Here is a 13,708-nt window from a genome sequence, read left to right as displayed (position 1 = left end):
GGGAAAAAACCCTCAAAAGAGGTAAAAAAAAACCCGCGAGGACGAGCACTAATATTATCCAATATATGAAAAAGGTATGAGAGTACAACCCCGAAGGGTAACAAGAGTATTGTATGACTCTCTAACTAATATTGGATCTAATGTGAGCTAATATGTGTATGGGCATTGTGTATGTAGCTCTTATGTGTTGTGTGTATGTGTGTGTATGTCTCTTGGTACACTTGGTACCCTTGGTACACTTGGTACCCTTGTTACAAATGTAAGTCTATGCTAAGTGGGAAATTTATAGTACAAGCAAGCTTGGAGGCCAAGCATATTAGTACAAGCCTTGGAGCCCAAACATATTAGTACAAGCCTTGGAGCCCAAGGATATCATGATCCTTAGAGGCCAAGGATAATCTTTCAAAGACTTGGAGGCCAAGTCTATGGTATATGTGAACACAATTTGAGGCTTACAAAGCAAGCTTGAATTAATTAATGTGGGATTTGTGACACAAGACACCCAACATTCTCCACCTTGGCACAAATTCCGTAGATACACACAAATTTCACAATTAAGTATTCGTCGTACAAAACCCCGAAGGATTTCAAGCAGATATATATATACTCGCCAATTATTTTTTTTGTATATTTATCCGCTTCCGGTGAGAACAGTCTTCATTTGGATTTCCCAAATGCTAAAGCTAATCTTGCCATCAAATTTCTCAATATCAAATTTTGTCACCGAAGACATCTTAGATAGATAAAAAACGCTCTGACAAAACCTTTGGCTCTGATACCACTTGTGGGGTTAGGAGCGCAAGCGGAAGCAAATTTAGAGATTGAGAAAATTGGATAAAAGATGGACGAGATAAGTAGAAATAAACACATACAATTTAACGTGGGAAAAACCCTCAAAAGAGGTAAAAAAACCCACGACGACGAGCACTAATATTATCCAATATATGAAAAATGCATGAGAGTACAACCCCGAAGGATAACAAGAGAATGGTATGACTCTCTAATTAATATATATTGGATCTAATGTGAGCTAATATGTGTATGGGTATTGTGTATATAGCTCTTGTGTGTTGTGTGTATGTGTGTGTATGTCTCTTGGTACACTTGGTACACTTGGTACCCTTGGTACAAATGTAAGTCTATGCTAAGTGGGAAATTCATAGTACAAGCAAGCTTGGAGGCCAAGCATATTAGTACAAGCCTTGGAGCCCAAGCATATTAGTACAAGCCTTGGAGCCCAAGGATATCATGATCCTTAGAGGCCAAGGATAATCTTTCAAAGACTTGGAGGCCAAGTCTATGGTATGTGTGAACACAATTTGAGGCTTACAAAGCAAGCTTGAATTAATTAATGTGGGATTTGTGACACAAGAAACCCAACAGTCTCAACCCAAACTGACATCCCTAATTTCAACTAGTCTTTTGCCCGTGCAATGCACGATCCTTTTTGTTTTTTAAGATTTTTTTTATAGGAAAAATTATCAGAAAACCCCTTTTAAAGACACTTTTTTTTTAATCAGAAATAACCTTATTATTATGTATTTTAATTTATTTCTCAATTGCTTTATTATTTCAATTATGAGTGAGTAGTTTTATAATCTAGGGTTAAGTTAAACCCTAGCAATGATCAATGCATGAATCCCTCCCATAATCCCAATTTAATGTGATTAATTGTCCTTGTTTGATTGAATTGTGCTTACTTTCATTATCATACTAGGGATAGGTGATTTTGAATTGATTCCTTATGTCTTGTTTTCAATGGGAATTGAACCTAGATGGATTTGCTGATTCAATCAAGAGTATGAATATCTCTATGGGAATAAGTAGATAGGATTATTAGGAATTTATTTGTGATGTCATGTTTAATGTCTCTTTCTTGCATGATTTCATGGGAATAGGTTTGATTGCTTGTTTAGAGTGGCCATAGGTACTCGGCATAGGTCTTTGGTATTTTTAGAGTGTAGTATTCCTTTTGGATCATTGATTATGTTTATTGGGATGAGAATTATTCATGTATTATTCGTGCCAGTGGAGATACTTAATTCTAGGTGCCTTTATTTATTGATTTTACCTCGTGTTTTCTTAGTAGTTTTCATAATTTAGCGTTATTATTAGTTCAACACCTTTTTACCATTGTTTATCACTTGTTTAGTTAAATTGAGTCGAGATTTCTAGTGTTTGATACTGTTTGTCTATGTGGTTTCGACCTTGACTTGCCCTGCTACATAGTTAGGAGTTTAGTTAGGAAATTATTTTTGTTAGGCGCGCGACACACCTATCAAATTCGAACACATGGCATTTGAAATGAAATATGAGGGTAACTACTAATCCATCCAATTTCAATGCTTAATGTTTTAAAATAAAACATAATAAAGTCTTATAATTATATGTAATTATAAAAACATGTAGACAAACTTTTTGATCTTTAACTGTTTTATTAAGTAATAATAACATTCTTTTACACAAATTTCAGTGAAATTGTTACTTTTATCCTGAATTCTATAAAAGTTTTTTCTTCACAATTTATCATGTCATAATGTCTATTTCACAATTTTGCACTAGACTGAATATTATGAAAAGTTAATAGAATCAGTTATGGAATTTATGAATAATAATATATTTGATAATTATAACTGACCTCAGGCATCACCTAAGCCATACTAGTGTTTTTTAATAGAGAGTAGGGTATCAAATGAAGCAGAAGCAGGGCGGGGCAGAGATAGGCTTGTTCATTTCAACTATCGGATCCGATCTAAAATTTTGGAGCTGGAAAAAAGCGATCCAAAGATTTTGGATCGTATCGGATCGAATATGCGAAATTTTCGGATTGAATCATCGGATATCCGAAAACTAAAGAAATTGAAATTTTCAAAGGAAAAGTTCATAAAAACAAGTTCTGATCATATCAGATATTTCAAATACCCGGTCTTGTAAACGGATATTTCGGATCGGATAAATAAATTCGAAATATCCGAAAATTAAAAAGCAGATCGGATATCCAAAAAACGGATCGGATCGACCGAATCAACCGGATCGGATACTTATGAACACCACTAGGCAGAGATGGGGTGGCGCAGGCGGGGATGGGATGGGTATAGCATAAAATTCACACCCGCTCCACTATCCATTGCGAGTACAATTTTCATCAAGAAGAATTACATGCAGCAAAACGTCGTTGTTTGAAGCTCATTTGCATCTAGGGCCATGTAAATTCGAAACCTAAATCGATGTCTCCGAAGCTCTTTGGGTTGATCCTTCTCTAAACAATGTTAATGTTAGAGTTGTATATCTCTCTCCCTTTCTCTATCTCTCTCCTCGCGGCCTGCACCTACACCAATTCGCATCACCATGCGCACCACCGGCACAGTTGTCATGTTGTCGTCTCCGATATCCTGTTGCAGCGAATAATCCCATCAGAAGATGAGAGGCAATTGGGAGGAGAAGGGAGAAGAGAAAAGGGAGGTATAGGAATGTTGGGTTTGGTTGGTTAATATTTTTATTTCACACATGTGAATGAGTTGTTGTACAATTAGTTACAGTATAACCGTTACATTTAAGAATTTCTACTTTCGTTAAAAGTATGGGATTCCCACCGAAAATGTCAAAGCAAAAATAGGTCTATAGACAGTGATGCAATTGGGCTGAGCTGGTGCGGGAAGATGGTCCCTCCACAGCCACACCCACATAAAATTCTTGTCGATATCCCCACCCCACCACCAATTGCGGGGGGCAATCTCAGATCCATCCCCGCGCGGGCCGGTACGTATTTAAAACCATTCACGCCCCACCACCCATATGGGTACCCGCGTCCTCTTTGTACCTGTGTCGTACTCACTCTACACCCGCAACTGTGCTCCCAATAATCCGAAACGATCTGCCAATACTACAGTTATAAAATAGAAGTATTAATGATATTGGTATATAAATTGGATTTTAATAACAAAAATTCTAATATGTAATATGTTTTTAACAGAGTGTAGGGTATGAGATGAAGGAGAAGCGGGACGGGCGAATATGGAATGGGGAGGGTGGAGATGGGGCGGGACGAGGCGGGCAGAAATGGACGGATATAGCATAAATACACACCCTCTCCACCATCTATTGCGGGTACGATTTTCATCCTCATCCCACTCCGTCCCCGCCAAACTTAGACCCATTCCCGTCCCCGTTGGGCGGGAATGGGGCAGGTCTTCTACTTAAACCCCCCAATCCCTATCTATATACCTTCATATGCAAATCTATGCACCAAACACCAAAAGTTCCCATCATCGGAGCACGATAATGCTCCAAGATAGACCAGAATTAACAAGAATTAACAAGGAGCAGAGTGATGTAGTGGATCCCACGAACATGGTTGGGTAGCTATCTTTAAAGGATAGCACGACTGGAGACGCCACAAAAAAAGGTGAAAACTATCAGTGCAAAGTATTTGCTGAAAAAAGACAAAGAGAACTAAGAATTTACTCAGTTTGCCAATTTCCTATGGAGAAGGTGCTAATTTACGTGGAACTATAAACAAATTGTGGAAATAAAATCCGAGGTTTTGTAGAGGAGCCAGGGGGATTGTTTACCGTAAAGGCACAATAAACATGAATATGAAAAACAATTTGTGCATTACATGAGATCCAAAATTGCCTAACATACAAAATCTAAGCTAATGTAGGAATTATGCCTTGAACCTATTCGACGAATTGCGTGTTCACAGACCCGCCCAATTGAGTCAGACATCGTTACCCGATCGGGCGGGGTCGAAGGTCTCAGCAATAGTCAGAGAACAAGTCGACCGATGAGCTCGGGCGTGCCTGATCAAAAGTGATCACCGTATCACGACCAGGCGACCAACACCCGATCGGGCTCAAGAGCATTCTTCGTTTGGTAAAGTGGACCGCCCGACCCGATAGGGCGGTGGTTAATTACACATGAAAACGCGTTTTTCGTGCTGGGTTATAAATAGGCTTTTAACCTAATTCGTTTAATGCAATCATTATTGCTAAAAACACATCAATAATCTGTTATTCCGCAAGGGCAATAAAAATATTTTCTCTCTTCCCGTGGACGTAGCTAATAAAAATCTGTGTGCGTTTTTCTTTGTTTTGCATTCGTTATTTGTTCTTTCTCATATATGTCATAACAGCTAAACCGAACTGTCTAGTATTGGGATGGGCAACAAACCATGTTTCCTCATTAAGATAAGATTAAGATGAAATCAGACTCCATTTTAGCACGGAATTCCAGAAAGAACCAGGCGCCATAGTACTAATCTGTTTTCCTAACACAGATTACAATATGCAACTATAGTAATAAGAACAGAAAGAGGTTGATCTTCAACAGTTCTAACTTCTAAAAACAGTAAAACAGAAAATAATGACAATAGAACATTCGGACACTTCACCGATAATGTTAAAACAGTTCAAAGTAGGTTCATACAGATCTACAGGGCAAAACAAAAAACAGAAATGTCCAAAAAACTGAAAAGCAATTATCCTGGTGTCTTAGCACAACATAATTCTGTTTTAAACACCATTATTACTTAAGATATCAGCAACACTCAAAGAAACTTCCTGTATGGTCTCCCAGCATCCTCGTCTTGCATGTGCTGCACAATCATCATTAACATAAAGACAAGAATGCGAGTAAAAGAACGCCACATTACGTACACTTTCTTTCAATTAAACACAGGCAACACAGAGCTATCATATGAACGATAATAATACGGTAATACCCCGCTTAATCACGGTAGCAACTCGTGATTTACTTGATGGTCGACTAAAATATCACATATTATGTTTACTGACCACTTCTTATAAAGCTTCAACATTGCTTTTCTCATAAAGATTCAACAGCCAGCTACAGTGAAGCTGCACTACCAAAAAGTATTGAGATGCATATAAAGACAGCTAACTACCAAGGACAAACATCATCAGAATCTAATGCATCTTAAACTGAGTGAACCAGTTATTTGAAGGAGGATTTTCATCAGACTGGATTTTTCTGAGCAGAACACGACCACAAAATCAAAATAGTGAGCCAGATTTTCCCCCAATTTTAATCATAATACCACCAAATTCAACTAAATGATATAAAACATTACACCATTTTAAAAATCACCAAGCCCAGTACAGAAATGGGACATGGACTGATGAGATTGGATGAGAGATCTAGATAATGTAACTCTATGTGCTTGATTTGAAAAAAACGGTTAGAATAATGTAGCTTACCACTAAACTCAAAATCCTTATCCAGAGAAGGGAAAAATAACTAAGATAGATTAAAAGCTCAGATCAAAGATGGTTAAGAAAGAGCAGAAGCAGGGAACTCAAGCAGAGAAACACCTATCCCATTTTCTCTGCAGATCAATGTTTACAACAATACATATCAAGAGCATTCAGTCTGAACTATCTGGGCTATTATAATTTTTAGAAAGCAAGAAAAAACCTAAGATGAAAAGCCAAAAGTTCCATCGACAGACATGATACCCAAAAAGGCAAAAAGCCATCACATAACAAAACAAAAAAAAACTCAAACAACAAAATAAATGCAAGTACTGAAGAGGGGGGAAGGTACGATTAAAACAGGCATTCAAAGATCCCTTATTCACATCTTTCCAAGCCAAAGACATCAGCTTCGGGATTTGTTCCCTGATAGTGTGATACAGCTTAAATCAATCATCTGACTCAACATACTATCAACAAAACTGATGTCCTTTCACCACCCACAATGCCATGAATCTCTACTAACAAGCACACTAACCATATTACACAAGTCAGATTCCATATTGTGCTTAAAAGAGTTCCGCCCATGCAAGATATAACTCCAATCAGTGCCTCAAAGCACTTAACTCAGTAGTGTTTGAGTCACAGACATCTAAACCAATAGAACATTTCCTTATATGTTCCTATCACAATCTCTAATAAGATAATCACACCTGCAGGTCCTCGCTTACCAACTGAGGAGCCATCAGTCATGATTTAAGTGGGCATTTGGTATTGCAATCAGGATTGGAAAGGAATTCAGAAAGGGAAGTTAGCAAAACCCTTCCAGTTACCTTTATGTTTGGTTTGATAAAAGGAATAAAACCCTCCACCGTCACGCTCTCTTCCCCTTCACTGTCAGGACTCTGCCCACCACCATCAACTCACCCTTCATCCAACGTCTTCTCTCTCTTCAACTTCACCACCTTTTCTATCTCCTCATCTACAGTGTCCTCTCTTCTCCCTCCCCCATACATGAATATGCGAATAGGTTGCCACTCCTTCCTCTGCCGCCAAGTGTAAATCGCCACCGTGGACAGGCATTTAGTGGCCCAATTCGACTATTGAAGTTCCAGATCTAGAACTTAATGGTCGAATTTGACCAAGTAATCCAGAAAACATGCTTTCATGGACCCACGCTAAGATTCTTTTAGTCTTTATCCCTTGTCTCGGATCCTGTATTTTGTGGTGTGTCGAAATTCCGACTTGGGTGGTTGATGGTGGTGTTGATATTTTCAACAGTGAGCTTAAAATTGGGCGGTTACGGGATGGCGGTGGCCGGTGTTGAGATGTTGATGGTTCCCAGTGGTGGGTGTATTGGGGGACTGATGATGGAGCTTGCAGTCAAGCTGGTTTGGGACAGTGCTTTATTAGAGGTGAAAGGTGTAGACATGTTTGGGCCTTTTGTGAAACCCTTCTCCAGGGGGGAAGGGGAGTTCAGAGTTAGGGAGTTTTAGGGGAGCTGGAATTTCAGAAACTGAGAAAAGGAACCCCACAAGGCACCAAACACAAACTAAGGGAAAAAAAGGTTCATATTTCCCTTTCCCTTACTTACAGATCCCATGCCAAACACCCCATAAATCCAGCCGTGTCCAACACGACACTTTACTTGGATACTTCATTTTTTTTAAACTAAAAACTTCACTTTTTTCTACAAAATAGCCGAGTCAGACACTTGGACACCTGTATCCAAGTAGACACTCAATCCCTGTCTGAGTAACATAGAGTTTCGCACAAACATGTAGTTCTTAATTGCTCGTAATAGCTAAGAAAAGAGCACAGTTGAAAAAGTTTCTATGTCGTAACCAATCAGTGTTACACCTTACAAAGGAATGCAAAATTGACATAACAGAGCACTACTTGGTGTTTTGGCCATTTCTTTCAGGAAGTTAACATCATCCTACGTAGCACCAAAACGGATGCGGGGATGGATACGAGTACAAGTACGGGGACGGAAAACGTCAAGATTAAATTTTCGAAAAACGGGTATAGCATGGATTGGCAGAAAAAGATTTTTAAAAAATAAATCTGGAAATATAATACTGTATTTTTAATAGTCTAACTTTCAAAGTAAACCACCACTTTTCAAAGTATTACTGTATTTTAAAGTATTTTTAACATTTATGTTTTGCTTCTAGGAAATACAAATGTAAGCGAACTACGAAAAGTACAAAATCCAATTCTCGGACTCAAATTTCGAGTCCAAAAGTTTTTGGACTGACTTGGACTCAACCCTATGGAGTCCAAAGTCCAATCCACTTCACCCTATTGTTTCATAATCTTCAACCTAATAATATGAAATCCAATTCAAAGTTACCCTGTTGTTACATAATCTTCAACCCCGATTGTTGATTGTTTTACCTTATTACCTTACTTACCCTCTTGTTACATGAATTCCAGCCCTAAATAGTAAGAGACCATATATAGGTTGCTGTATGTGTGTAAGCAGACCATTGTAGATGGGTGCTCAGATATTGCAGATTGTTAAGAGGCTTTTTTATTATTATTTTGAGATTCGAGTCTCCTATGTTGTAATTTGCATGTTATTATAGATTTTAGAACCCTTTTGAAGTAGATGTAGTTACTTATTTGGAATTGTGGTTGTGGTTTTTATATATCCATACTCCATTTTCCTTGAAAATTAATTTTGCAATGGTGAGTAACTTTTCAAATTTAAAACATGAGAAAATGGTTTGAATAAATTTGGGATGAAAATTATACTCATCCGTTCTGTTTCAAATGAAACTTAGGGCTTTGGCACGTGGATTAAGGAGATGGGAGAGATAGAGAGAAAGAAAAAAAGGGACTCATGTGATGAGGAGAGAGATAGAGAGAAGTAAATACGAAATAAAATAACGTTTCATTTATTTTCAAACGGCCATAAATGGCAAGTATTTCATTTATTTTAAGTATATAATTTGGACTTGACTTGATTGGATTGGTACTCAAGAACTTTGTTTTGGACTGGATTGGACCCAAAAAAAAAGTTCAAATGAGAGTTGGACTCAATTTCTCATATCCAAATTTCTCATATCCAAAAACCTTTGGACTGGAATTGGATTTGACAAAATCTTATCCAATCCAGTCTGGTCCATCCAACTCACACCCCTACTACGGAAAAAGAAAAGTTGGCATATGGAGGAAAGCTGACAAAAGTAATGATAACTTTAAATATGACTATTCACACTTCCCTACCACAATTTAAATATTTTATTTCCCCACAAATGCATATTACTATCATAGAATAATTTACTCATTTATTGCATCTCCAAAGCTTTTTCCTCTCTACTCACTACCCGACACTCTTGTGACTTGCCATCGAAGTATGTTCTACAAACCACGGAATATGTTAGCGGCAACTAGAAAGGGTCACCTATCACCTACGATCTGAAGCTTTCGAGAGTTAGCGTGAGCTTTTGATAGTTCAATGGGAGAGAACAAGCCTCTCGAAAGCTTGTAATTATCTTTACGTTTTGATGTATTTTCATTATTATTATCCCAATCTTCTTCTTATTCTTACTTTATTTGTGCCATATGATGTTTAAGCCATGTTAGTTCACCTTTATTTTTGAAAATAGGCTGATTTCAATAAGCAACGATAAGTTCTCCTTTATTTTTGAAATGTATATATTCCAGCCCCCATATTTGTTATAGGAGTAACTAATTGTATTTACCCCTTTCTTATCTCCACTTCTACCTTGAGCACCCACAGGCCCACAAACAATCCTTTGAAACCCACAACCACTATTAAGTTCCACATCCCCCCCCCCCCCCGCTGCATCACATAAGCTAGTGCTGCAAAAATTAGCTCATGCAGCCTCCAAGCTCAGCCACCCCAACTTGTTCATCAACCTCTGGAAACCTTTTTCATAAGGAGGTATAAAGTGAACGGGCCTAACACCTATGGTCGTACGTTAGTAATATACATTCTCATTGGTTTTGAAGTTGGATTGGAAGAATCAAGGTGAAATCATTTGGAAGAAACTCAAATGAGCAAGAGCAGTAAAGAAGAAATCAAGATATTATAAACTTATTTAAAGGCAGCTGGACTTTTCAGAATCTCATAGGTAACCTTAATTTTAAAACGGGTGTGTTGCCTAGGCACAAAGTGAACCATGCAGTGAGAAAATCGCATCCATCAACCGAAGCAAGGCGTACAGTGATAGGAGCAAGGAGGCAGGGACTTTTGTGCGCCTTTACTTAAGTAAGAGGCGCCCGCTTTTGGGGTTAAGGCGTGTATGGGCCACCACCCCCTATTTTCCCACGTTTTCATGTTTTTGTACCTCATTGCTCGACACACTTTTTGGGTAGAAAACCTAGATCTAGAAACTTGCCTGCTGCTCGTTGCTGGACGTCGCCTGTGGTCGCCGCCTAGCTGGTAAGTTCTCTTCTCGTATCTTCTCTTCTTCTTCTTTCTTTCTTTCTTACTCTTTATTTGTTATCTTCTTCCCTTCTTCTTCTTCTTCTTTTTCTTTTGTCTTTCTTCTTTCTTTCTTTCTTTCTTTCTTTCTTTGTTTCTTCTTTATTCTTCACTGCATGTTTCCTATTTTTTCCAAGTGGGTATTCATTTTCTTATTTCTTCTCTATTCTTCTTTATTTCTTCTTCTTATTTTACCAGTGGTAACTTTTTCCTTATAGCAGAATATGATTCTTTATTTCTTCTTCAATGCAACTTTTTCCATATGGCAGCCTGGCAGTGACTAGGTATTTTTTAATCCCTCTACATGGTTATTTAAATAACTAGTTTTGGGATATAATTTGAATTGTAGCTTGTTGATTGTTGATGATGAAAATTTGGATTTTCAGTTGTTCTAGTAGGCTAATCTTAAATACTTTGTTTGCTTTTCTTTCTAGTTTCTACCTAGTACTTTGACTTGTTTCGGTATTCTAGGGATGAACTATACTTTCTTATACCCTTTTATGGGTCTTTAATATAATATCTATATTGTTTTAAGTATTACAATTATTCTTTATTTGATTTCTAGGATAATGTGTAGAAGAAGATGTGTGCGCCTTCGCCTTGCGCCTTATAAAACTAAGCAGGTAACATAGCAAAGACATTCAGAATAGGACTTGTAATTGGTAAATGAACAAGAAAGAACCACTATGGCAGGAGGTTCATGGCATTGTTAGCTTTCAGACAAAATGGGTCTCCGCTTTTCTTCTACACATTATCCTCTAATGCCTTCCCAATCAAAATATCCATTAGACCTAACAAATGTGCAACCTAGTTAGTGTTTGGTTGAATGGAAAAACCTTTTTGCACTAACATCTAACTCTCAAAAAGACATTTCCAGCAGAATTCTGGTTTCCTATTAGATTTTCCAAGTGATTGGACAAAAATGCACATTTCACAAACTTCTTTCCCCATCACTTCCTTTGTCTTCCTATGAAATTTCATATGACTTTTAGAACCAAACATGGTAAAATTCACACAATTCCTTCCCTTTCCTGCATTTTCCATCCCAATCCTTTCTACCAATCGAGTTGTCAATTAGCTCGCAACATATTACAAATATACAAGCGAAACGAAGAACCCTCAATCAAACCCCACAAGCGACACAGAAATTATTTAATTCCCCTACATACATAGATAGTTTGACACAAACACTCTACAGTTATCCCGACGAGGCGATGACCACTTCTCCTTACCCCCAGGTTCCATTACCAATTTATACAACGCACAGAAAAGCTATAACATTAATCTTAAACCATAATAAATATTATCAATCAATAAGTTACTACCAACAACTATACAATTCGACAAACAAAAAAACACTAACCCTAGCCTCAGCTAGATAATCCAAAAAAAGTTCAACATTTCAATTTCAACACCCAATCAAATCCCTAATTTCCTCATATGATCCCAATTTCATCAGATCTCAAATCCCTAATACAAAACCCCCGGAAAAACAAATCATATTTGCAACACAATAAAAGAAATCAAAATAAAAAGAGGAAAGAGAAAGAAAAGAATGCTCACGAATTCTTTGACGATTCCCTTGTAAACAAAGATGGGAATAGCAATGCCGAAGATTCCGATAAGAGCAAAATTACGACGAGTCCAACGAAAATTGTGCTCAAGATTTTCTCTAGCAGATCCCCATTCTTCTATGAATTTGTTCTTTGATGCTTCCATTCCACCTCCCATTTTTGCACGCTTTTTATCTCTCTTTCTTCACCAAATTCGAGAGTTGAAGACTTGCTAGTGCTATGCTACAACGAGGACTGCAGTGCACGCACTTTCTCAAATGAATATGAATATGAATATGAATATGAATATGAATATGAATATGAATATGAACTAGGTTTTAGGCCCGTGCATAATGCACGGGAACTATTTAGTATAATAACAATGTTTATATATCAGTTACAATGAAAACATGTAAATGATTCTTACGTTAACTTGATAAAAGAAAAAACTTTGTGTTTAAGAGATATACACCTTTATATTAATTATAAAGTTGTTTAACATATACATGATACTCATATGTTTTGGAAGACTTCTTTTTAATGCAAAACGAAATTTATTAAGAAGTTACTTCCTCCGTTCTATTTCTATAATATTGCAAAAAATCAGATTTTTACATTATCCATTCACCATCATAACCTTTCACTATTTCACAAATTATTATAATAGACGGTCTAATTTTAATATAAAATTAGACAATGCAAACCTACGTTCTCTTAAGAAGCCCATTCAATTTCTCTCTAACCTAACACTATTTTTAGGTATCTTGCACCATCCTAGTCGTCCATTCTCTTCTCCTCTTTTATTTCCCTTTGAATTTCGAATTAGAACAAACATTTTTTAAAAATAGTTCGTCAGTCTTACAAAATGGATTAAGCTAGTCACTAAATGGATTAAATCAGTCACAAATGAATTAAAGAATGTTATTAATGAATAGATTAAACTGATCACTAAATAGATTAAAATGGTCACTAAATAGATTAAAGTAGTCACTATATTAAGAAATCTGATCTATTCTCTTCTTAATATTGGACTTGGGCCGTGCCTACTTTTAAATTAAAAGTAGACGGTCTCTTACAAGACCAACTGTCACTATTTATTACGATTTTTATGTAAGGAAAAATATTGTCATGTGGGGTCTTGTTTATGTTCGATTCTTATATACTTTCATAATATCAATTTTGTATAATTTTACTAAAAAAGCTCAATTGTTGCAGTAGAAAAAGAACGGAAGTTGTATAACATAGTCATAAGCAAAGTCAACAACACCTTAAGAGGAACTTTGGAATTCCATATTTTCTCCACACTTTTGATGTAATTGAACCGCTAACAACTTATGTATGGGAATTCTTTGAAAAATTAATAAAGTGATGACATGATTTGATATAATATACAATTTTGGAGTAGCCCCACAAAGCCACCATCTAAGGGTTGAGATGACAAAGGTAAATTAATGATCTCAACTGCTTCAAAAAGGGAGAGAACT

The 13,708-nt window shown here is 36.9% G+C and overlaps 1 protein-coding gene across 1 annotated transcript; it reads right to left on the bottom strand.

Moving 5' to 3' along the window:
* Positions 1-5,365: 5,365 nt before the first annotated feature.
* LOC104886772 (hypothetical protein) lies at positions 5,366-12,511 on the bottom strand. Its single transcript, XM_010671279.3, has 2 exons — positions 12,235-12,511; positions 5,366-5,596 (listed from the first exon to the last, which is right to left on the bottom strand). The coding sequence occupies exons 1-2, from the start codon at positions 12,400-12,402 to the stop codon at positions 5,549-5,551; spliced, it is 216 nt and encodes a 71-aa protein (XP_010669581.1). The 5' UTR covers positions 12,403-12,511; the 3' UTR covers positions 5,366-5,548.
* Between the last annotated feature and the right edge of the window lie 1,197 nt (positions 12,512-13,708).

The sequence above is a fragment of the Beta vulgaris genome, chromosome 2 (genome assembly GCF_026745355.1).
Source record: "Beta vulgaris subsp. vulgaris cultivar EL10 chromosome 2, EL10.2, whole genome shotgun sequence".
Classification (NCBI taxonomy): domain Eukaryota; kingdom Viridiplantae; phylum Streptophyta; class Magnoliopsida; order Caryophyllales; family Amaranthaceae; genus Beta; species Beta vulgaris.
This window is presented reverse-complemented; position numbering and strand designations above follow the sequence as displayed.

Coding starts and splice junctions, on each gene's coding strand:
- LOC104886772 (XM_010671279.3), bottom strand. CDS start 12,402: ATGGGAGGTGGAATGGAAGCATCAAAGAACAAATTCATAGAAGAATGG. Junction 5,597..12,234: donor AGGGAATCGTCAAAGAATTC/GTGAGCATTCTT, acceptor ATGATTGTGCAG/CACATGCAAGACGAGGATGC.